The 25,319-nt window shown below is 39.3% G+C and overlaps 2 protein-coding genes across 4 annotated transcripts; one reads left to right on the forward strand and one right to left on the reverse strand.

The window, feature by feature from the left end:
* The first annotated feature begins 241 nt into the window (after positions 1-241).
* SNRNP48 (small nuclear ribonucleoprotein U11/U12 subunit 48) lies at positions 242-11,417 on the forward strand. Of its 2 annotated transcripts, none has more exons than XM_039329284.1 (9): positions 242-537; positions 2,386-2,499; positions 4,190-4,250; positions 5,030-5,095; positions 5,772-5,960; positions 6,404-6,525; positions 7,346-7,467; positions 8,295-8,459; positions 11,218-11,417. In XM_039329284.1, exons 1-9 carry the CDS (start codon positions 415-417, stop codon positions 11,249-11,251), a joined length of 996 nt encoding a protein of 331 aa, XP_039185218.1. In that variant the 5' UTR covers positions 242-414; the 3' UTR covers positions 11,252-11,417. The 2 variants fall into 2 exon arrangements, with proteins under 2 accessions (XP_039185218.1, XP_039185219.1); XM_039329285.1 differs by lacking the exon at positions 11,218-11,417 and adding an exon at positions 8,577-8,924 and having other exon boundaries at positions 8,295-8,488.
* Positions 11,418-12,442: 1,025 nt separating this feature from the next.
* On the reverse strand, positions 12,443-24,663 carry ROPN1L (rhophilin associated tail protein 1 like). Of its 2 annotated transcripts, none has more exons than XM_039329286.1 (6): positions 24,245-24,663; positions 20,625-20,785; positions 20,012-20,135; positions 19,432-19,593; positions 16,889-17,064; positions 12,443-12,619 (listed from the first exon to the last, which is right to left on the reverse strand). In XM_039329286.1, the coding sequence occupies exons 2-6, from the start codon at positions 20,753-20,755 to the stop codon at positions 12,559-12,561; spliced, it is 654 nt and encodes a 217-aa protein (XP_039185220.1). In that variant the 5' UTR covers positions 20,756-20,785; positions 24,245-24,663; the 3' UTR covers positions 12,443-12,558. The 2 variants fall into 2 exon arrangements, with proteins under 2 accessions (XP_039185220.1, XP_039185222.1); XM_039329288.1 differs by lacking the exon at positions 24,245-24,663 and adding an exon at positions 23,858-24,228.
* Positions 24,664-25,319: the final 656 nt, after the last annotated feature.

A 25,319-nucleotide genomic window follows, 5' to 3' on the forward strand; every position in this document is an offset into this window, starting at 1 on the left:
TCAACAGTTAAAGAAACATATCACACGAAAACAGAAACCAAGCGTTAACCTTATTATTACGTAACTAGTGGAATTAAACCTGTTTAGATCTCAAAAATAAAAGAAATGAAGAAATACTTCTTGCCAATGACCAATTGCTTGTCTCACTTGCACTAATTTAGTCCTCCAACAGAGGGCGTTCTTAAGAGGGCGACCTTCCGCTTCTCTCGCGATCGGGCGTAGCTAGGAAATATCGCGAGATTCCACCGCGGAAGCTTTGATCGAGATTTATTAGTTGTTGAAACTGCCATCCGTTTAAAAGTGCCTTTTTTAAAATCAACGGTCGATGGTCTCCTAGACAACTTCGTTAAGAATGATTCTCTTTATCCAGCGAATCAAGGTTCAAAGTAGGACGTTACCTCGCCAGAAGTGAAGATGGTGTCACCTCTGAATTCGGGCGAAATTGAAGCGAGAGTGCCCTATTCCAAAATGGCTGCCGAGACAGACAGCCCGGTGGAGAAGAGTCTTCTTTCGTTTTCCCTGTGGTTTGGGACCCCGGTAAGGTTCCCTTCGAACGACGGTTGGTCAGGGTCCCAGAGGGGAACTGGCTTAACCCTCTGCTCAGGGACGAGGAAGAATGGACATTCAGCAAGAGCTTTTATTCACTTGCGTGCAACAAACTCTTTCTGAAAAAAACTTTGGTTTACCATGAGACGGTTAGGATTTACTGCATCCTTCGGTTGCCATCAGCCGGATTTTTACAGCTCAGATAAGGCAGTTCTACTACATTGGGCCCACTCGTGTGATTTTGCAATAATTAAAGTTACTATACACAAGAGAGGCAGTTTGGCGTAGTGGTTAAGACACAAGGCTAGAAACCAGGAGTTCTAGTCCTGCTTTTGGCACAAAGCCAGCTGGGTGATCTTGGGACAGTCACACTCTCAGCCCTAGAAAGGAGGTAATGGCAACCCCCCCACACACAACAAACAACAGAGGGCAGCACGTAACCAGAAGTGGAGGATGATCTGAAAACTAAGGATAGGGCGTGGGTAGGACTACTTAGATGGGACAACACCAGGAATCATAAGGGCATATATATAAAGTAAACATGGAGGGCAAACATTCCTGGAATTAAGCACTGGCAAACCACTTATGTATTGCTGCCAAGAAAACTACCTCAGTTTTCATCAGGAGTTCAGCTCATCTTAGAGGAATCTTTATCTGTTAGTGTTTGTTATCTATTCTCTGCCCTGCTGTACTTCAAGAAAGTTTAATCTCTTCCTGAATAATTTTTTAAAACATTTCGGGTGAAGGCGGAGTGAGAGGAAAAGAGGCTGAGAATAAGGAGATGCTCTTGAACACGTCATTTAGTTAGCAGAGCTGGAACTTGCTTTCTTTGTTTTCTGGAAGACAATTTTTCTGCTAGCTTTAATATTTATTTTTAGGGTATAGAGATTGTGCCTGCAAATTGTTGTTGACTCCTTGGAAATGCCTAGACTAGTTCCTGCAGATATCTTGGCAAGATTTTGGAAATGGCTTGCCATTGTCTTCTTAGTGCTGAGAGTGACTGGCCCAAAGTCACTTAACAGTCTTCGTGTCTAATAATATTCTTAACTCCTGTTTGTCCCACAACAGCAGCCTTATAGAGCAAGTTGGACCAAGAGAATGATTGGCTCAAAGCTTTCATCCTTAAAGGAGAACTAGAGCTTGCAGTCTCATAGTTTTAGTTCAGCACTGTTGAAGGAAAAATCTTCATCAGGGTCCAGTCCAAGCTGGGAATAAACACAATGGAGACTGCTTTAGAAAGGTTGCAGTTTATTGCAGAGGAGAGCCAGACAGAAAAATAGCTCTGAGAAAAACTGACCACATGTAGTAGGGAATGGTATTTTTACGCTCTTGGGCTTTTATTTGGAGTTGTTCCTGTGGCATGAACTTTGACCTGAGTCTGAGTGTGCTTTTCTGGTATTCTGATGGTGATGGGTTAATCCTATTATGTCCCAGAGGTCATATCCTGCTTCCCTGGGGTTATGGCTGATGACTGTTGAATTTTTTTGATGTGAAGGATTGTTGATTCTATGAATCTTCCTTTCTAATCCCAGCTTTCTGACTCCAGTCTTTCTGACAAGATTATCACATCTGCATTTCTGCAGACCTGGTTTCTGTTTGGGGCAGAGAGACTAGGGGGAGGGGATTGGTTTCTACCTTTTTTAAGATCTCCATTATTCCTTTGGGGAAATATATTCTGCCTTTTTAATATTCCCCAAAATATTTCTTTCTCTGGATTCTTAATAACTTAATCAAATGAGGTATGGGGAAATGAAAAATAGAAAATCGTGTTTTGTCAAACGCGTCTACTAAAGACTTGTCACTGTGCTTCATGCTACAACCTATTTTCTTTTTCTGTAGAGTGAGAAAGTGACCTGTCCCTATGATGCTAATCATCAAATGCCTAAATCTTCTTTGGAGAAACATATGATATCCTGTAGATTGAGGAAACTTGAATATTCTAAAGAGGAAGAGGTAATGCTTTGCTGTTTTTTCCCTTTTAAAAAAGTTATTCATTTTTTGCGGATGGAAAGAAAACATTTTCTCTTTTGAAAACAAGGGTGGCGGACACCCATCTAGATGGACACAAGACTATTTATTTTCTCTAAATTTATTATGCAAAATATCTGTTAGATCTCCATTAGCAAATTAACACAGATAACTAAAATGAAAGTTATGGATAAGCAATTTGAAGGCTATTCTATCCCACAGCTCATTGAGACTTCCCACCCCACCCTGTTCACTTTCTTCTAATGCCCAGCTGATGGGGGAGAAAGTTTGATAGCTGCTAATGATAAGTTTTAGAAAAGACTTTCAGTAGTCCCAGAAACTTGCTTCCATGAACCAGGTTCTAATTTGGTATATTGTGACTCATTTTTACATCCAGACACATGACTGGATTATAGGCAGTGTTTGTTTTGTTGTTCCCTTTGATTTACTCTTCACAGTTCTTTTACTCATTCGAGCACATCTGCTAGTTTCAGCAAGTGTTTTCGGTTACTTTTTTAAAGATAAAGTTTTACTTTAAATACTTTCCACAGTTCTGTTGATAAGGTTATTGCAATCTTAGATCAGGGGGAAACACCATGATTTCTGCGGAAACCATTATACTATCTTAGCGCCCATGGATCTGATATCACCTGTTGTTTGTTAAATAAAGATCAGTAAAAGGAGTTTCTAACACAATCTTTACTGGTAAGAATTTCTTGGTTCCATAAAGGCCATACATGTTGGCATATAAAATTAAAGTTCAACATTGCTTAAAGAGGCAATGATCACCTTGCAAAGCCATCCATAGATCTGTTTTGGACACCTTTTTTCTTGTTTCCAATCTTCTCATTTTAGGGAGGATGATTGAGAAGGTGGTTACCTTGCCCCTTCAGAGGGATCTGAATGAAGTGGAATTCCAATAGATTTCAGGGTTGGGTATGTGGACTGAAATGGCATTGGTTGCACTTGTGGATAATCTCTAGATGGAACAGAATAGTGGTAGTGCGATTGTCCTAGCTCTGTTTCATTTCTCAGTGGTTTTTAATACCATCAAATATGATACTCTTCTGGCTCTGCGAGTTAGACATTGGGGGCATGGTGTTGTGGTGGTTCTCTTCTTTCAGAATTGATTACAGTAGGAGATAGAGGTCTGCCCCATAGCCCCTCTTGTGTGGGGTGCCACAACTGTCTCCCCACTAATGTTTAACATCTGCATGAAGCCACTGGGTGGAGTTCATGTGTTGGTACAATATGAGGTATCATTAATATGATAACAACATTCAGCTGTATATTTCCACCTCTGGTCAGCCTTGGAAGCTGTGGGGTCTGGATTGGGAAGAACAAGTTTGAACTCAACTCCAAATAAGATGGTGGTTTTAGGGTTGCCTGGATCTGGAGAGTTGTACTGTGCACCAATACAGTGAAAAATTATAAGGGGAATGTGAACTGCACATGGCTCTACTACAGTTTTGGAGCTCAGGTGTCAATTTTAAAGATCTGCAAGATGATTTATGAGACTGAATTAGGAAATTGAATATTTTATCAGGGAAGTCTAATAAAGGGGGCTTGTTTATCTGCTATTTTTATCTCTTTGAATTTTCTATTAATTTCAGAGGTGGCTGCTCAATTACTTTTCCAATTGCTAGTATTATTTGACATATATTTTGTCTCCTAGGCTGAAATGTATGATTCTACTTTTTTCTATGAAAAAGGCAAAATTCCTAAAGTTAAAATGGGTGAGTATGAATGTTATAATGAATGTAAATACTAAAGTATCAGTATGGATATATGTTTAAGAGGTATCTACAGGTGGTGGTTTTGGATGGCCTGTATTTATAGCTGTGTGCAGCATTCCACAGGCATGTGACCATGGTTTGCATTTTTGTTTTGCTGTAAATTATTGCTTATTTCCAATTTCTAGCAAAAAAATAATAATCACCCATTGCAGGCAATGAATTTGCAGCATTTGTTTAATAAATGTGGTGATTCACTTAACTATTGCCACAAAAAAGTCCTAAACTCAGGTGTGGTCATGTCAAATTACATTTTTAAATGCTTTTATTTTCAAGGCTTGGAATCACCATCTACAGAGGAGCTAGTTGTATTGTAAAAGAGACAATTGTTTATTTTTTATAATGCTTAACAATGATAGTTAAATAAGTTACAGTTAGCTGCCTCATAATAAGTGAAAACCAACACCCCAATAGATAGATAAATAGATAAAAACACTGTGACTTAACATGATATATGAACCATGTTAGTTTGTCTACCTCAAGACTTGTGTTTTCAAAATCTGTTAATTTTGTTTCTCTTGATTTTATAAGATTCAAAGAGTCTGGAATATTAGAAATGACTGGAGGAAAAGAAACACATGATTTCCAGTATTACAAATGTCTGGGTATATTGTTAACATTGCTCAGTACCGTACAACTGTAGCCTCTATTTTTCAGGCACTACATTTAATGATTACAAAAGCATTCTTAACATTCCTATGTTCTCTTTTATTTTGCTGCAGACAAAGATTTGCAATTTGACATTATTAAAAAAGCCACGGCCAAAGAGAGTGGAAATTATTGCCCAGGTAAGTGAAAGCCCACAAACATCCACTTGATACAGAAACTGTGGTACTGACTGAGATTATGTACACAAATTTGATTTTTATTTACTTGCCTTGCTGCATATGCTGAATAAATGATCTGATATAAACAATTCCTCTTATTGCATATCTCCTTTTTTCTTCTCTGGGAACTTACTAAAACATTTGTTTTTATGAGGCTCAGTCACTCTGTTTTGCCTACATGCAGCCTAATTCCTAACAGAGGAGTCATTCTCATTGGCAAATGCAAAGTGGGGACTATGATTTTAAATATATTGTTAGCCCTGCTGAGACAAGTAGATGTAGTATAAAAACAGTGAGAAGACCAGTTTTATATATACAATAGGACAAGAAAACTATGTTTAAAATAGAATAATAGAATAGAATAACTTTGTCACTTTGAATGTACGCTTTGAATGTACAGTCTTCACCCCATCCCCCAGATTAAAACTCCTTTCTTAGCCAACTGCCAGTTTGTCCTGAGTAAATAGCCTTTTTGACTCTAATTACAGTAGTAATAGATCAAATGTAGTTAGTAGCTTCAGTGGAAACTCCACAAATTGCCATCAGTCTGTATCAGGCCAATTGCCACATAAAACTTCAGAACATTGCTATTTGTGTTGGTTTTGATTGATAGAATCAACCTGTTCTCACATTTTAGGAACTTACTCATCTCAGCCTGTGGAAGTTCCACAAAACCACAAGCGTTACATCTGTGATCTGACCCAAGCTGACCGCCTTGCAATTTACGATTATGTCCTTGTAGAGACAAAGAACCAGAGGTCAAGATCTCAACTGACAGAAAATGACAGTGATTTGTTTGTAGATTTGGCAGCAAAAGTCAACCAAGGTCTGGAAGAAAATTTTACAGCTATGCTTTGTATATCTAAAAATTACAAAACATGTAAAATGTCCCTTGCTGAGGGGTCCTTTTTTCTGTTTAAGTGGGCTGCTAATATTAACCCCCTCCCCCATTTTCTTACAACACTGGCATTCCTAGATTAATGAACTTGAATTAAAATTAATGGGACACAGATTGTCCCGAACTGCACCCAGGAGCTATTGCCTGTCAGCAGCAGCAGATGATTAACCCCTTTACTCCAGATTGCTGTCACATTAGTGACATTAATTTGCTTCACTTGTTATCTTAAAAAACACCTAGTAAAAGTGGTCTAGATTACAGACATTTGCTGAAATTATTTATCATATGTGGTCCTCTTTTTTACTTCTATTACTAAATAATCCACTGGAATTATTGTTTATAACACAGCGTACTTTTTACCCTTTTTTTAGATGATGGCCAGAAAGGTCCAAAATCTCACCTTGAAATTCTTGCAGAGATGCGGGATTATAAAAGGCGGCGGCAATCGTACAGAGCTAAGAATGTTCACATAACAAAGAAATCTTACACAGAGGTTTATATGATTTGGGAGTCATTTTATCTCGAAATATTTTCTTCCAATTTAAAAGCATCTATGTATAAAATACTTTAAATAGGCAGGAATATTTAAATTCACTGATTTTCCAAAAATATTGTTGAATTGAGGCTATCGGTGTGTACATTCTGTCATTGTATTAATATATTGCAATAGGATGAATTTGCCTGAACGTAAAAAGTTTATAACCCTTGAATACTTGGTGTCAGTTATTGTAAGATTCAGGTTTACTGTAGTTCATATTTGTACTATTGCCAGTCCATTGGGATGGTTAACTATAGCTAGCATATGGCAAAAAATAGGAAAAATATTTGGGTGGATAAATGTAGTACAGGCCTAGTGACCTTCTTTCAAACATTTGTTTTATAAGCTAGTTTTAATATTTAGCTCTTTATTCGCTCTAAATATTGAAATCTTTCATTTCAATTTATGTATTTTAATTGCTTAAGATGATTCTAATGCATTAACAATATTAACAAGCTACATTACCTTGCCATATGCTTTTTTCCCTTTATGTTTTATATTGGGCCAATTACTTTACATAATCTTATAACAATTGGAAAACATTGGTAACCAAAAAGAGGGAGAGGGAGAAAGAAATGGGTTGAAGGAATGAATGTAAGCAAACTCCTCATAGACCATAGGGACTTATGCATAAGGAGGTTTTCCATCTGAGTATTATTATTGATGTGTGCCGTTGTGCCCACAATAAAAAAATGACAATAAAGGTTATCTTATCCAGTATGTTCTGGCATACCTTAGTGTTTTGTCTAATTTCAGTGTTTCTGATTTTACTCAGGTAATCAGAGATGTGATTGGTGTACACATGGAAGAACTTACCACTCATTGGCAGGAAGAGAACAGAAATACTGAGGTTCATGAAGATGAAAAATCCTCTTTTTCAGCAAAGTCTTCAGGAAGGTATTGTCATTGCCAAATCTTTGCTGTTTTCTAAATTGGCAGTAATTTAAGAAATTGTACTTTTTGTTCCTCTGTTAATTCAAATGAAACTGTAATTAATGACTTGCAGATTAGGACTGCATATCATGGTATCATGCTATATCCAGTATCCAGTGTAGTTTACTTTGTCTTTCCAGTGCCTATCTCCTTTAGTGATGTTATTGATTTTATATTTTGTAAAAGTTTTAGAACATCTATTCTTTCTGACTTCATTGCTTAGAATTGGATTGTTGGCCAGTTATTGACAACAGATAAATTGTCGTTTGATAGTTGTGAAATAATCAAACGACAATAATCAAAGAATGCATTTATGAGAAGCAGAGCTTTGTTTAAATATTGTGTCATGGCAAGTGGCAGAAGCAGGTTGTCTTTGCAAAGCACAATGGCATTCAAAAAACAGGGTCAAATATCACATTAAAAATAATGGCTTCCTTCTTGCAGTATTTTACAGAAAGATTGTTCATAACTCAAATTTTATTAGAAACACAACTTAGTGCACTATCTACCTTCTTAAGCACTGGCATCTTTAAATGGAAATACAACATTCAAATGAAACTATGGAGCACGGTAGTGGACATTTCCCTCTATTTCCCCTTAACTGTGGTGCAGCTGAGATCTGACAACAATGGTGATGCAATAATTTCAGCTGGGTTATGTTTTAAAGCTCAGTGCAACTAATTGTTTTGACATCAATGGCATTCTTCACTGAGAAAAATAAACATTCATTCCCACTCCCAACATTAATGACCAAGACCACTGCTATGACATAATTACTGTATTTTCTTTAGTAAAGAAGAACGAAGATCTGCATCAGCCGATTCAACACAGTCTTGTGGAAGTTCAAAAGATATTGATTATTCTCGACATAGGAGGAATTCCAGCAGAAGTCCAGGCCGACGGAAAAGAAGTCGAGAAAGAGAAAGAGAGAGAGATTCCAGAAGGAAAAGAGATAGGTAAGTAGTGTCTTTAGTTTCTGACTTTTGTTGAACTAGAGCAGGGGTAGGCAACCTTGGCTCTTTTATGACTCGTGGACCAACTTCCAGAATTCCACGAGTCATAAAAGAGCCAAGGTTGCCTACCCCTGAACTAGAGTAATGATACATCACAGGCTGGGATTGTAGAACATGCTTAAAACTTATTCAGCGTTAATTTGTAGAAGAAAATTTCACAGTAATTTTCATTCAGCTATTGGCTTTAAGTCTTCCTATACTTGCCCAAGATATTAAATCAAAAGCTGTATCAAATTAGTAATGATACCAGAATCAATACACTCAACCATATACTTTTTTTAAAACAAAAGTTGATTTCATAATAACCAGCATAATCTAAAAGAAATAACAATATGGAGTTCTATATATCATAATTTCTCATATTTCAAAGAAAGTACTTAAAAAATCCTGACATAAAATAAGTAAAAATAAAAAAAATTCAAAACTGGACATTGGTTTCCTAAGTTGACTATTACATGAATTTATTCCTGTCTTCTTACTTCAATTGGCATATAACATAGGCCAGTGATGGCAAACCTTTTAGAGACTGAGTGCCCAAACTGCAATCCAAAACCCACTTATGCATCGTCGAGTGCCGGGTGGGTGTGGCCCATTGGGTGGGCGTGGCTGCAGTGGTAACGGCAGACTGGGTGGGACTAAAAAGTTCAATCAATTCCAACTTTGCAAGATCTTTTTTTTTCCCGTGAGAAGTTGAAATTGACTGATTGAACTTTTTTTTTTTTGCACACGGTGGCGGAGGCCTAAAGCGAAAAGATTTTATAAAACCCAGCTGAAGGACTGGGGCAACGGCGCGCATGCCCACAGAGAGGGCTCTGAGTGCTGCCTCTGGCACCTGTGCCATAGGTTCGCCACCACTGATATAGGCAGTGAATTTTTTATTTAAAAAACGGCTGTTGGGAATACATGGATTGTGAAGTGGAGTAAGTCAAACTGAAGACTTAGCATTGCGTTCTGTTTTGACAGAAAGATGAAAATATTACTCAAAAGTAACTGTGATTTTATAGAAGTATTTCCTTCAGGATTTATAAGTAAAATAACTGTTTTTTCCCATAAAACCAAGCTGAATAAATGCAGCTTTTAATAGGAACTTGTTTTATTCAGGGTAGGGTTAAGTCTTAAATGGCAGGAAGTTTTTAAAAATGAGTTCTTTAACTAGTCTGCTCAAACCTGTTCTGTGGCCTGGGTAATTTAATCTACTTAGATACATTACTATTTTAAAAAATAATGAAGTGTGCAATATATATGCAACAGTTCTATGAATATGAAGATTGGCTATGTTCTGATACTGTGATACTTTGGGGATAAGTTTCTGATAATTGAATCAAGTAGCTTTCTTAATGTTGATTAATATACATAGTGCACAGAGTAAGATATTACACATTATCATATTTAAAATAATCGTCATTTGCTCTTATAGCAGCAGTATTATATAGGTTGTGTTCACACGATCAAACTAAACCAAAATGTCATCTCCCTTAATTGTTGCTTACCTCAGTCCTTGATTAATAGTTTAAAATTATGAAGGCTTTGGAAAAGGTGCTTTACAGCTTTTAAAAGATTGTACCCACTATTGCAAAATGTCGCCCACACCAGCAGTTACATAACCATGATCTGGGTGCTTGGCAATGTGTTTACACTTATGACTATTAAATGCCCCATGATTATGTGATTGCCACTTGCAATATTTCCTGCTGGCCTCCCCAGAAAATCAATGGGGAAGCTGGCAGAGATGTTTGTGAGCTGCTGAAGCTTACCAAGAGAAGAGGATTCCGTCATCTTTGGGGGATGGATGAAAGAGGTCCCTGCCGTTTTGTGCTTGCTTGGATTTCAGCAACCAAAATTCAATCATGCATGGATTCAATCACAATCCCTCTTTATCGCCCCTGCAAAGAGCTCTGCAAAGGTGGAAAGAAAAGGATGTTCAACTCCATGCCTACTTGTACCTTGACAGCTGAAATTCAAGCATGGACAAAGCCCTAAATCCCTCCACAGGCATAGTGTCTCTGTTCACTTAATAACCCATGAGATCATTTAATGACCAGTGAAGATTGCTGGATCATGGTCAGAGTGAAGCAGTCACGTGGGCTGTTTTGTTTAACAACCATTTCACTCAATAACCAAGACTTTGTTCCCAATTGTGGTTGTTAAGTGAGGACTACGCTTTATGGGTTAACATATTTTAAATCTGGACAGTTCGTTTAGTAACCTATGTTTAAGTAACTGTAAGAACATATTCATCATGTGTGTTTTGATTGCAAGAGAAAGGATAGAGGTTTTTTGTCTATCTCCTTTTTTGCATATTGGTGAAAAATAACATATTTCTCTCCATTGGAGCAAAGAACAGTCTCAGGAGAAGGGAGACACTGAAAACAGGAGAGGGAAGAAATACTGTAAATTAACTAGCTTTTATAGTTCACATTTCTGTGATCTCTCTCTAAAATTGATTCATTTTGTGTAGTCCAGGTAAATTTAAGATTAAGGAGGAAATAGTTACAATATTCCCTCAGATTCTACATTCCAAGTAGCTGATGAAAAAGATATCAAATGATAAATATGAGCAAATGCAGTAGTATGTATTTCAATTTCATTTCAGTATGCATGAGCATTATAAGGATAAACCCCCGTTTCATGAAAATATGATTTAAAAAATAATAATAGAGGGATAAGCTCTAATATAATACTGGCTTTCATTTTATTTCAGAGATGAAGGAAAACATCATAAAAGAAGGAAATAATACTTGCATTTCCATTATAAGAGATGTGGAGCCAAACCAACTTGTATCTGTTTAATTCCACTAATATATCTCACTGACAGCTAAGATGTTAGCAACTGTAATAAACATTATTTGAAATCTCTCACACTCAAACTCTAGATGGAAATAAAAATTTAATAAATAAAAATATGTTTAATTATTCATATAGACAGTTACTACCCTTTAAATCAATTGTTGTTGATTCCAATATTAAGTTATTCTTAAGAAACATTCATTTTAGTAACGTTCATTGAAAATATTCTGCTTTTATTTTTACAATATGTTTTATTGTAAAAATAAAAATTTATTATAGTAAAAATAATTTTTATTATAAATATCAAGTTGGCAAACATATTCAAGACATCCTCATCTTCCTCCTATTTTTATCACTACACCCGTGAGATGCGTTGGACTGAAGTTACCCAGCTGGCTTTAGTGACTTTGATGGTATTTGAACTCATAACCTCCCACCACTGGACCGAACTGGCTCTATTTATCCTGCGAGATAGGCTGTACTGACAGAGATCAGAATTACCCATGCAGTTTCCATAGCACAATCTTAGCACAATTTCATCATTGCACCATGTTAGCTTTTCTTATTCAGTTACTTGATTATCCTCGTTACTCTGATTGGACTCACCCCTGTTTGAAGAATCAGACAAAATATGCCCAGAATGCAGTGTTTCAAGAATTAGTTACTATTGAAATGATCATGAAATAATAAGGCAAATTTCCTTTTTGTTTTTGTTTCAAGTCTTAATAAACTGAATTATTCTGACAGTGCCAATAAACATATGATGTTCACTGTTACTTGCAGACAGTGAATTGACACCATATGTATATCCAGACATTAGGAAATAAAAATAATGGGCAGCTGTAGACCATCATTTTGCATTTATATGATTGTTGCCCAGAAATTATAAGGATCTCAAGCACAGAAGGAGAAATCTAGAAGATACTTATTAAAATCAAAGTCTGGAAGGAGCCCTGGGAGAATTGCACACTTAATACTACGTCATTTATACAGTGTTCTCTCTTACTGAATGGATGGCATAGCCAGGTTGACGCAAACACTGGAAACAGAAGTCTCAACTCAATTAGATTTTCTACTCTAAATACTGCTTGTTGAAGCAACAGTCAGTATTCATAAAACCATGATCTGAGTTCAGGCAATCAGGTGGTACACATTTTATTGGTAGTTCACAAACTGAAAAGCACGTTAGTGATTACATTAATGAAAACTCTAATTTTATTACATATTTGAAATGACGTTTTGCTATATTCCTGTTCTAAGACATCAATTTTACAGTGGAAAAATCTGCAGTGCCAACCATATAATCCTTACGTGCCCTAAATGAGAAAATAATTATTTTTCATTAGTATTATTGAAGGAACCAATATTATGCATCAAATCCATCTCACCCCACAGGCATGCAATTTATATATGAAGGAATAATTCTACATTTCTTTTGCTAAAAAAACCCTTTTCTATCATACAAGATAAGACCTCCAATATGTAGCTTAACTTGATTTCCATTCTATAACATCTAGGTGCCCAAATGAGGCAGGAAAACAAAGACCAAAGAGGAACTAGTAATAAGCTCCTATCTGTATTTAAATAAAGGTAAACTGTTGACAACATCCAGCATTTACTAATGTACATGCAAAGCAGTTTTGCCAGCCCTTCCTCTAATACAGACATGTCAAACACAAGGCCTGGGGGCCGGATGCGGCCCATGAAGTAGTTTCATGTGGCCCGCAAAGCCATCCTGGAAACAGTGAGGGAACGGCCCCCGCTGCCTTGGCCCTGGCCAGCTAGGAGCCAATGTACAATTTTGTGGTGGCCATCTTGGCACTTGCACCAGTGGACCATGCCTTGGCACTTGCCCTGGTCCCACCCCCTTCTGCCAGAGACCCTCAGATCTGTCCCACTGCTGCCCAGGCCCCCATAGGCACCCTTGACACGAATGATGTAGAACTGGCCACGCCCACCCAGTAGGCCACACCCCCTCTATCCATGCCCACCCAGTAGGCTGCACCCACCATCCCCCCAGGGCAACCGCAATGCTGATGCGGCCCTCAGTGAAATTGAGTTTGACACCCCTGCTCTAATCAATACATTGGAATAAATATTATATAAGAATTAGAACTTATAAAACAATTTACTTTTGTACTAAAGATTATTACATCAGTATGAAGTAGTTTCTCTGAACGTGGCCACATTTTGTTATACTGTATGCATAATTAGGCAGACTAACTGCCCACTGATAATCCATTACCAATTGTGATGTTATTTTGTTTTTTAATTTTTGTTTATTATTTTTAATGATTTAATTTGCAATGCTGGTCTGTGACCATAATAAAAATTGATTGTTAGTTAAAGACTTTGAACAGGCTATCACACGGGTCGGCAACCCGCGGCTCCGGAGCCGCATGTGGCTCTTTGAGCCATCACCTGCGGCTCTGGAGTCTCCTCCACCATTTGCAGGGAGAGATACAGAGAGGCACTTTCACTTCACTTCCCTTCTCTCTCTCTCTCAGGTGGACTTACCTCTGGCAGGGCTCCTGATTGACCCTGCACCCGGGTGCCCCACCCCCTGGGAGAAGCGCAGCCAGGGCCTTGTGGCCGTGAAACTGCCCAGGGAAGCCCCGGGATCCCCTGCTGGGAGCAGCTCGCTGGAGGCTCCACTGAGTGAGCCAGCCCTCCCGCAAGGGAGACCAGCCCCTGCCATCCCCAGCCAGCCCGACCATTGGACCCACTGGCCGGGAAGGCGCACTGGAGTCCAGGCTGCCGGGAAGGAAGGAGATGCAGCAAAGGTAGGAAAGGAGAGCCGCCTCCTGAGGCCCAGCGCTGGTAGCAGCTTCCTTGCCCTCCTCTTCTTCCTCCTGCCCCCAAGGCGGTTTGGGCAGGTGCCGGGGCAAGGATGCCTGGGGGGGGGAGCAGCCGGGCTGGCATAGGGGCTGGCAGGGGCTGCGCAGCACCAGCCACCACCATGGCTCCATTGGATGGGCAGAGGCCGAGGCCGGGCAGCGCGGAGTCCTGGCTGGGGCGGCGGCGGTTTCCTCGCCCTCCTCTCCTTCCTCCTGGTGCCACCCTGGGTGACTAGGGCGAGTGCCGGAGCAAGAGGGGTACCTGGGGGGGAGCAGCTGGGCTGGCGGGCCGTGCGGCACCAGCCCCCACTGTGGCTCCATTGATGGACGGAGGACAAGGCCGGGCAGTGCGGAGTCCCGGCTGGGGCAGCTGCTTCCTCGCCCTCCTCCTCTCCTTCTGCCCCCCCAGGTGGCTCGGGCAGGCGCTGCCTCCAGCGCGGCTCCATCAATGGGCAGAGGGCGAGGCCGGGCAGTGCAGAGTCCTGGCGGGGCAACGGTCGGGCCGGCGGGGAACCCCGACGATGCTGCCATGCTTCTGCTGCCGGAGCCCCTGCCTCCTGTCCTGCTCCCCCTCCCCACCCGTTCAGCCGAAGACATGGCGGGGGCTGGGTGTGGCGGCAGGGAACCCCAATGATGCTGCTGTGCTGCCTCCGCCAATGGAGTCACTACCTCCCGTCCTCCCCCTCCTCACCCGTTTGGCTGAGGACGTGGCAGGAGTGGGGGCCAGGCGCGGAGGCCGGGAACCCCGACAATGCTGCCATTCCACCACCACCGGAGCCGCTGCCTCCCGTCCTCCCCCTCCCCACCCGTTCGGCTGAGGACGTGGCGGGAGTGGGGGCCGAGCGCGGTGGTGGGGAACCCCGACAATGCTGCCATGCCACTGCCCCCGGAGCCGCTGCCTCCCGTCCTGTTCCCCCTCCCCGCCCGTTTGGCTGAGGACGCGGTGGGGCAGCGGCCGGGCCAGGGGTGGCGGCAAGGAACCCCAATGATGCTGCCATGCCACCGCCTCCCATCCTGCTCCCCCTCCTGGCCCGTTCGGCTGCAGCGGGGGCAGTGGCTGGGCCGGGGGCGGCAGCGAGGAACCCTGACGATGCTGCCGTGTGGCTGCCAGAGGCGCTGCCTCTCGTCCTGCTCCCCATCCCCACCCGTTCAGCTGAGGACGCAGCAGGGGCGGCGGCCAGGAACCCCAACGATGCAGCAGTGGCCGCTGCTGCCACCGGAACTGCTGCCTCTCGTCCTGCTCCCCCTCCCCGCCCGAGAAAGAGGAAAGAGAAAGAGAGGAAAGAGAGAAAGACAGAGAAAGAGAGAGGAGAGGGAGAAAGAGAAAGTTAGAGGAAAGAGAGAAAGAGGAAAGAGAAAAGAAAGGAAATTGAGAAAGGAAAGAGAAAGAGAGAGAGAAAGAGGAAAGAGAGAGACAGGAAAGAGAGAAAGAGGAAAGAGAGGAAAGAGAAAGAAAGGGAAAGAGAAAGAGAGGGGGAGAGGAAAGAGAAAAAGAGAAAGGGAGAGGAAAGAGAAGGGGGAAAGAGGAAAGAGGGAGAGAGAAAGAGTGAAAGAGGAAAGAGAGAAAGGGGGAGAGGAAAGAAGGAAAGAGGGAGAAAGAGGAAAGAGAAAAAGGAAAAGGGGAAAGAGGGAGAGAGAGAAAGAGGAAAGAGAAAGGGGAAAAGAGAAAAAAGAAAGAGGGAAAGAGGAAAGGGAAAAAGAGAGGAAAGAGGGGGAGGAAAAAGAAAAAGAGGAAAGAAAAAAAGAGGAAAGAGGGAAAGAGATAGAGGAAAGAGAAAGGGAAAGAGAGAGACCCTTTTGACATCTAAAATGAAGACAACACTGCATATATCCTTTTTTACTTTTATTTTATATACACACACATAAACACATACACACACACACACACACACACACACACATATATTAAAGGTAAAAAAGGATATATGCAGTGTTATCTTCATTTTAGATATCAAAAGGGTTTTGCGGCTCCCAGTGTTTTTTTTCCTATGGGAAACGAGTCCAAGTGGCTCTTTGAGTGTTTTGGGTTGCCTACCCCTGGGCTAGCGCAACATGCAGCCTGCCAAGGTTTTCCAACAAAGTAAATTTACAGCCTCTGCCACCATCTCAAAAAGATGCTTCTCAGAACATCCAAGCTTTGTTGCCAGTTTCCACGGCTCCAGTTTTAGTAGCCACAGAACAGCTGACTGGCACTCCAAGCATTTCTTTGTGGCTCATGAGGATTTTTCATTTATCAATGTCGCATTTTCCTCTCAACAAATTGGGCAGGCCTGACCTACATCAAGCTAATAATTCTCTTCTATTGATTGTCACATTATTCTCCCTAGTTTTATTTTTTCAGCTTCAACCATGGAAGTTTTACATCTGTATATAAACACAAAGTTTAAAAATTATAGTATGAAATTGGTTTGTAAATCCTGGTTAAAGATAATAATATTATAGATGGATCCTAATTCGTGCTGTAAAGGGAAAGTGAAAATTATATTTAAACATTGCATATAGCTTACAGAGCAGGAAACACTGCACTGTACTGGAATTTCCTTTAGTACCCTTCTCAAAACTGCTTCAGAGAATTGTAGAGATGTAGGAAAGGAGGGTTAGTGGAGCACTCTGCCAAAATTATATAGACTTTGAGATCTTTTCTCATGATCAAAAGGTTCTGGGCATTTGGAGCAAGGCAAGATGAGGTAAAAAGCTGCTGTTCAATTTGCTGGTGGGCACAAGTTTCATACACCCATTAATACTTACACTTGTTCTTTAAGAGACTTGAGAAAAGACTCGGATACTTCCTCTGTTATTTCATCATCTAAGCTAGCCAAATAAGAATAGAGAAATGTAAAAGTGTCATATGGAATACGGGCTGGTCCACCCTCTGGATCATTCGTCAGAATTTCACATGCATGCTTCATTGAACTGAGCAGGGTCTAAGAAAAGCCAAAACAACAAGCAAACAAGTATATATTATATAAAGCAGGTGCTGAGATTCACTTTTAGTTATTCTAATACGGTACATTTATTTAAATAGATATATAGCCTCCCTTTCCACAGAAACATACAACAAAAGTAAAACACCACCAGGGCAGTAAATGCGAAAAGGTAGCACAGTTCCTTATAAATATGTGTGAAATGAAACCTGCATTTATTTCATCCCAGATGCATTGATAAAATAAAATAAAATGAATTGGGAAAGACTATATAAAATACCCAGAAATATTACTTCAAACATTATGCAGTTCTTAGTGAAAAATATGCAGATCATCCAGAGGTTTTAATGCATGATGATTGTACATATGTCTAGTGAGGAAACCAGAAGTATTGGCAATTTCTCATCATGGTTATAGCAGGAAATGGCACATATAACACTCCATAGGGGATTTACATATTTTTCCTTACTTCTGCATGATGTTAGTTTTCCATAATTCACCAACAGAAAATATCCTGACACTTAGGAGGGAATTTTGAATGATTCTCTCCCATCAGACTTGGATTTTGATCTTGGGGTGGCTATTATATTTTATTATATTGTATTGCTGGGTGCATTTATTAATTTTATCCATTTGTTGCCAATATATGTTCTATGGCTTTGTGTTTTAATGGCTATAAAGTGCCTATAACTGTATCATTGGTATGGCAAACAGATCACACAAAACATTTTAAATACCTCATTTTCAGTCAAAATGGAAATCATATTTAATAGAAAATACTGTCAAATGCTAGTGAACAGGAATTATTCAGTTTCAACACTATATTATTCATTTATTTTTATTTTATTTATTAAATTTTTCTGCCACCTATCTCACTATTAAGTGATTCCGGCCTGCTTACAATACCATAAATAACAGAGTAAAACAGTTATTGAATCTGCAGAGTGTTGCTCAGTGGCCCTGTTTAGGATCACCTGGTCCCTCCTTTGGAGCAGCACAGAAGAATTTGTTCAACACCTGATGGACAAAATTTTAATGGTTTTACCAGCTTTAATGTTTGTAAATCATCCAGAGTCACCACTAGACAGGGTGGGTGGCACAATCTAATAAATAAACTATATAAAATAACCTGGACCCATGCCATCAAGGGCTTTAAAGATGAAAACAATATCTTTTCCATCACCTTCTCTAAAAAGTGACGGTGGCAGTCTGGATGGAAGTTGTCCAGGCAGATAAGGTCTAAAGATGATTTTTTAAAAGAACGGGATACACTAAGGCCTCCTGAAAAGGTCCCAGGAACTCTTGCAGTGATGCATTTTCACTGCGTGGACTCACATGGCAGTTCCCATCCTGGAGGTTTTCACCAACTAGGAGATGACTGCAGGATGCTGCAAAGAGTGTAAATGAAGCTGTGCTGCTGAGCTCCCAAAGTTCAGTCTTGTGACCTGGGAGGGGCTTCTGTGGTAACTTTGAGCCTGGGTTGTAAGTAGCCTTAAGGTAGGTCCATCATAACTTTAAACAATTGTTAAATGCAATTTCCAAATAGAAACAAAATTAAATATATTCTCTTCTTTGGATAAAGGAATCAGTTTAACCATCTCTGCTTTCCTTGCTGTGGGGAATAGTATATGCTTCCAGATTTAGTGCTTGCAATGGAAAAAAAAAATGAAACTTTGATTTTGTTTTTGCTGATTTGTTTGTTGTTTGTTGCTATAGAAATGGCTAGTATATACTATTTTGTAAAAATAAAAATAAAAAGTTGAGGTTGTAATGTTATTATCTTCTACTGTGCTAAAGAGAGTTGGAACGCCTTTTTCTTTCTTTTTCCCCTCTCTAGCCCATATTTTCTTTTCTTTCCTTCTTCTCTCCCCCCTCCCGTTTTCTATTATTTTTTATTTCCCTTTGTATTTTATATTTTGATAAACAATATAAATGTGACAAAAAAAGAATAGTCATTAAATGTAACTGACACTCTGGAATGAAAATTTAAATGATGAAATAATTCTGAATCTATGAGTGCATTTTCCAATTTTTAAAAAGTAGATTTATCAAAACAAAGGGTTAAATAAATTTAAAACTTTTTAAAAATCTTATCTATATACGTGTGTGTATATTTGCATGCATTTGTGTCCATAATGCACTTATGATTTTGTTTTAAATGATGCAAACAAATCTAATTCGATCCTATTAATATTGTATATATATCATGTGTCATATCTTCTGAATCTCAAGCTTTTTTAAAAAATAATCTCAGTTATCTCTCTTCCTTATACATTTAACCAAAATTTAAAATAAAAAATTATCTTTAAACACCTCTACTATTCATTTCAGTAGAACAATACTTTTATGTTTTTATATCTTACGTACTCCACCAAGAGCACTACAGCCAAGGGCAAAAAATTTCATCCATTCTATTCCATCTTCAAAGCTGTCTAATCGAAGAAGATTACGCAGTTGTTCTATTGGTAAGCACAAATTCTTCCATTTTTTATGGAGCTCTATTAAATCCACAGTCTTCTTTTCAGACAACTGTAAAAGCATATACATCATAAAGAAAATATAAGAAAACAAAATTGGAAATTAACTGTTAGTTAGTTGGTTCAAAAACTAGTCGCTACCAGGCAGATATGATTGTCTGCCACTTGGTCAAGAACAACCGTGGCCCATATGGAAATTGCCAAATAGACTGAGTGACCTGATATTGGGTGAATGTTATTTAGTTTTAAACCTATTTATTTTACATACTTTTGAACATGCGATATTTCTGTGACCTATTTTATATCTATTTTACTTGCTCAATGTGGAATGCTATATGTCTATAATTTGAAAGTGCTTCTGCAGGAATAAAGAACAGCTAATTTAAATAAAAAAGTCATTTTAGGTAGTTCAGATCATTTAAAAATCTATAGCATTATTGTAGAATTCAGCTTTTCAAAAATTATTTTACCTGTCTATGCAAAACTTTAAGGAGGCCAGGGGTCAAACCAGTATCATTTTTTTGTGTGGCAACTGGCATTTCAACACGTTCTTTCACAGGAAGAGGCTCTCCTCTTGACAAAGCATAGAAGTACCTATAATAGTGCCATACCAAATATCAAAAGGCAGTTCAAGTCAAAAACAAATGATGCTAGTGTATACAGTTTTCAAAATCGATACCACAGCTTACACTCAAACCATAAGTGGGAAAAGTGTATTGATCAACTCTTGCTCTCCCAAATAGCTTTCTGTTTAAATAGATATTATTTCCAAATAAATTAAAATGATGCAGCTAACACTATTTCTAGAATACCTATGTGGCCTCTCTGGGCTTAAAGACATTTTTGAACCCTTAGTATATCAGACTCCTTAAAAATAATTTTGAAGATCTAAACATATTTTAAAAGGCAGGTGGCACAGGAGACTAGGTGGGCACCTAAATGACTATCTGTGAACAGACTAATGATATCAGATGTCTGTGGTGATATGTGAACGCCGAAATAATTACTCTGAGTACAGATATACTTCTAAATATTTGTGTGAAGTTTCTTAATTAAGATACCTAACTTTGGTTTTCTTCTTACCCATAAGACCACTGGAGAACATCACGTGGCTGGGTCCTAATAGCTGCTTTGGTAAATTGTTTCATAATATCTGGCAGTTCAGGTGGAACATGAATCTGTTGTGCACAGAACATAACATCTGGAACAGGCATGGTTATTCAAGGTCTCAAACTAAAATAATCCTATGAAAATTAAAAAGAATAGTATTCATTAATTAATGTTTTCTAAAATAAACTCTTGAGATGTATAAAGGCATAATATGTGTTAATATCCATTCTTTATCACATACACCTCACTTTTCTCTTAAGGAGTTCAAGGGAGTACATATAAGACTATCTGTGATGACCCAGGGCACAGCACAGAGGCAATGCAGTCAGCTGGCAATTCAAACCACCCTTTAATTGCTCCAAATTTTCCCCAAATGCTCCCACGTTTCTGACAAGCCTCCAAACAAAGGAAGACACACACATCTTCAGCCGCCTTTGGCTGCAAGTAGTTTCACATACACTTTGATTAGGAGAGGAATTTACTCAAGGCCACGGAGATAACAAGGAATGATACATAAATCATAAACCTAACGAGTCTGTGTGAATACACGCTTGCCTGAGCAGTTTCAAAAGGGAAGCCAAAATACAGTCTGAAATCTTTGAACATCCAAGCACCGTTGTCAGCCAGTCCAATGGTCAGAGTTTCCGGGTTTCCAAGCAGAAGTCACAGAACAAGAGATCAGCAACAACACACACAAAACTCCAAGGAATCAGCATTTGTTCCCGACAAATGCCTCTCCCCACAGCATCTCCTTAAATCTTAGTCTCCAGATGTGCCTTGTGGAGAGGGGTGGGATGCTCTCCTCCCGAGTAGTTGAGCCTGCCTGCATTGTTACCTCCTTCTCTCCACTCTCCATGCTCTAGGATCAGGAAGGGGTGGCCCTTGCTCACCGCCTGAACTCGGTCTCTCCTGTTCATCCTGTCCCAATCCTGAAGGGCCCTGGCCTGCCTCTGCCTACTCTTCCCCACATTTGTCTGAAACCACAGACACCTCTCCCTCAATCTCCATAGGGTCCCATTCCAGCTCATTTTCCTCCGCAGATTCAGGCTCCAACAGAGACATGACACTATCCTATTTTATCTTCACAGGAATTTAGTAACATCTTGTAACTTAGGGTAGACTAAGAAATGATTTTTCCCAAGGTGCCCCAATAAGCTTATAAAGCTAATAAAATTTACTGAATACGCCACCTTTTGTTATGCATTAGCAAGCTGGAATTTTTTTCATATTATAACAGCTTACTTTGAAAACATACAAGCATAGGTGGCACATATTTATAACTGAAATATGTTATATGCATACAAACTAATTCAAAAAATTTATTTGTCTTTTTGTTCTTCTGATACTAGATTTGGCAGCCAACAAGTAATCATAGCAAAAACTGCCAATTCGTTTTCTAGTACAAAATTAACTATATTAGGCTACATCCAAATTATGAAAGACATTTGCTTGCATCAAGGTATTGTTCGCTCACTCTTTTAGTCATTTTCCAGAGCTGCCTTTCCAACTTTCAAATTATGGGACGGGAAGCAAAAAATAAGTACAATCCTCTATAAATTGGTGATATTTTAGTCAATTAGAATATTACTTCATAATTTGAGAGTGGACTCTCACGTATACTTGTTGCTCTGCCACAAATTATTTTGCATGTGTTCTAGTTTCTTTAGTCTATCCTCCCATACCTAGCATTGATTACTCTCTTCTTGTTAAAAATCAGGATTCTGATAGCACTTGTCCAGAGTAACAAATTATATTAAAAGGCATAAGGTTTTGTACACCTCACTTCATTAATAACAACTTATTCCTGCTAAGGGCTATAAGCTCTCACTTCTCAGTTGCTTAAATCTTAAAATCCTCTGGTGATTAGCCAAGCCTAAATGCAACATAATCCAGATTTCCATATGGGGATTCATCAATCTGAGATATTTCATTAGTCAGATGCATTGCCACACATCAGTAGATATCTGCACTAGCTAAGCTACACTGTCTTTTTCTCTTGTCATTTTTGTGATATCTTTTCTGAAGCAACCAGCAGTTACAGTATTGTGTATAGTACTAAAAAAAATCTGTATGTTTATCTCTGGTCCATATGAGTCAAACTCCCATTTGTTTTTTCGGACCACTATAAAACGTACCCTAAAAATAAGTAAAACCTTGGAATGATGATTGTAATTATGACTGATAAATCAGGTTTTAGATCCATATCTCATGAAATCAGAATCCTTATTTTAGAAAGAACATAGATTTAGGTTCTGTGTGTTAATCAAATGATTCTCAGGACATTTAGCAAGAAATATATTGTTCTTAACAATACAATTTTCTAGGAATAATATCCAGAGTCAGAAATTTACATTTTTCTTGTTTGAGGGGTCCTTGGTACTCTCTGACCTTCGCTGTTTTCTTGCAGATGTTTCTTGCACTAGCACTGATATTATCTAGTTTGGGTAATGAAATGTCTGCAAGAAAACAATGAAGCTCAGAGAGCACCAAAGGACCCCTCATTTCAACCCTAACCTACAAATCTCTTTTACTGATTTTTCTCTTCTAATATACAATCCAAGTATCTACCAGTCTACAATGTGTTATATACTGCTGTTAGTTTAATGCAAAAGTGCAGAACATAACACTCAGCAGAATGTATTTCAATATACAAAGTATTAAAACTATAATCAGTGTTCATAGCAGCTTTCCACATTATCTTTGGTTTACAATATATGCCTAGGAAATACACTTTTTCTAAAGTGCATGGGATGAGATTGATAGTCTAACATAGTGGTTCTCAAACATTTTGGTCTCAGGAACCCTTTACATTCTTTAAAATGATTGAGGATCCAGCTTGGGTTTATATGGATTTTTCAAGGATCCCCAGGGGTCCCCCGACCACACTTTGAGAATTATTGATCAAACACATCTAGTTTAGAGAAAAAAATGATTTATAGAACCTGGTTTATAGAAAATGTACATTCTGGGATATTGTATGTGAGGAAAGATGTACCGTAGCCCGATAAAATGATTTGGGGGCCAATTACAGAAACACAAAAGGCCTATCTACAGTTCCTTCTTGTGAAGGGCCTATATTTACAGGCAGACATTTGTAAATCCCACTGGCTTAAGCAATTCAGTTTTATTAAATACTGATGCATCCAGATACTTTTGGATTATATTCATAAAGATCTACTAGGCTTCTACTTTTTGGTACTGCTTACCTATTTAAAACACTACTAGCCTTAAGACTCCCTTCTATTTGTTTGGTGAATAAGATTTAAGGCAGGCCTGGCCTTGACTGCATTACTGCTCAGGTCCTTTTAAATACATTATTTTACAGTCCGCCTTGTAATCCATACAATATCCATAAAAAGTGTGTTATATATTGTAACCCGTTTTCAGCTGATGGCGTGATGGAACTAGCAGTAAATATTCCGGCTGGACTGGACTGAGGGAGTCTAGAGTTTAAAAACGCTCTCAGGCAGGAGTAACTTTTCTTTGGTCAGTTATCCATACGTATTCAACTTCTCTGTCTAGTTGCAACCTATCTCTTAGGGTTTTTGTTCAAATAAGCTCTCTGTAGAAAGGGGAGCATAAATGTACCGTACCGCAAACAAAAGAGCAGCCCCCACTAATACCCTTCCCCGCGCTTGGAACGGGAACCTCGTCCCCCTTCCTCTGGCTCAAGCGGCTCTTCTGTTCTAACGGCAAGTTGCTATTCAGCAGCAAGAAGCTACGGAAAGGACAGCTGGTTGAGGCGCCGCCACGCCAAGGTTTCGTTTCTCGGCAGCCTCGCTCTCGAAAGATCTGAGCGCCAGTTAAGTTTCCAAGGCAGCATGCGCCTGTTTCATAGCAACGACGGAAAGAATCGAGAATGACAACTGAGAGCCGCGGTTGATCTTTTAAGTGTCCTCCTATTCCGTCGAAACTCTATGGTAAATTCTCTTTTCCCGCCTCCCTCACAGGAATTTGCACCAGCTGTTAAATACTCTTTAGTTTCCTGCGCCCGCGTACTTTTACACCCCTCTCAGTAACGAGAGGCCGCGCGATCTTTGATGACGCAGGCGTACCCTGAACACGTCGCGCCCTCGAGCAGGCGCCGTTAATGTTGCACAGCGCCCCCTTCGAAACTTCTCATCATTTGAGAGTTGGTAAAGATTTGCTCTGGGATAAACTTTTAAACCGCACTTTTAAATGCTCCTTAATCTTTAATTTTAAAAAAGGAGAGTGTAAATAGAAGTCAAGGAATATAAACGGTAAAATTTGCAAAAGAAGCGATAGCACATTTAAGTATTACTTTAAAAAGCTTAAATTATTTATGCCAAAGACCCAAAGATTGTACACCAACTATGGATACCAGATGTTGGATTTTCTCTTTGGTTAAACAAAGGACCACAATGCAACACAATTCGAAAAAGATTATTCCACTGGAATTTAGGAAGCACGCCACTTAGTTTAATTCTCTGAAATGCTCATAAAAGTAAATTGTACACGAGATTTTTTTTCCCTTCAATGAAAAAAAAAACCCTCCATGAGGAGAAAGTTGCACCTTTATATATGTCCTCTTAAACGGTAAAGCCTGCCTGAAAGGGAGACATGCCTGTATTAAAACACCCACTTCTAGACCTGCAAGGAAGCTGTGTCACATTTGTCAAACTGCGGGCCAAATAGTTATGTGTATAT

This window comes from Crotalus tigris, unplaced genomic scaffold (genome assembly GCF_016545835.1).
Source record: "Crotalus tigris isolate CLP2741 ecotype Arizona unplaced genomic scaffold, ASM1654583v1 scf7180000024391.5723578, whole genome shotgun sequence".
NCBI lineage: Eukaryota > Metazoa > Chordata > Lepidosauria > Squamata > Viperidae > Crotalus > Crotalus tigris.

Excerpts from the sequence above, each read along its gene's own strand:
- SNRNP48 (XM_039329284.1), top strand. The coding sequence starts at position 415 with ATGGTGTCACCTCTGAATTCGGGCGAAATTGAAGCGAGAGTGCCCTAT. Across the intron at positions 2,500-4,189 it reads AATATTCTAAAGAGGAAGAG|GCTGAAATGTATGATTCTAC; the intron begins GTAATGCTTTGC and ends TTTGTCTCCTAG. Across the intron at positions 4,251-5,029 it reads AATTCCTAAAGTTAAAATGG|ACAAAGATTTGCAATTTGAC; the intron begins GTGAGTATGAAT and ends ATTTTGCTGCAG.
- ROPN1L (XM_039329286.1), bottom strand. The coding sequence starts at position 20,755 with ATGCCTGTTCCAGATGTTATGTTCTGTGCACAACAGATTCATGTTCCA. Across the intron at positions 19,594-20,011 it reads TTAAAGTTTTGCATAGACAG|TTGTCTGAAAAGAAGACTGT; the intron begins GTAAAATAATTT and ends ATGCTTTTACAG. Across the intron at positions 12,620-16,888 it reads AAGTCTCTTAAAGAACAAGT|GGCACGTAAGGATTATATGG; the intron begins GTAAGTATTAAT and ends TTTCTCATTTAG.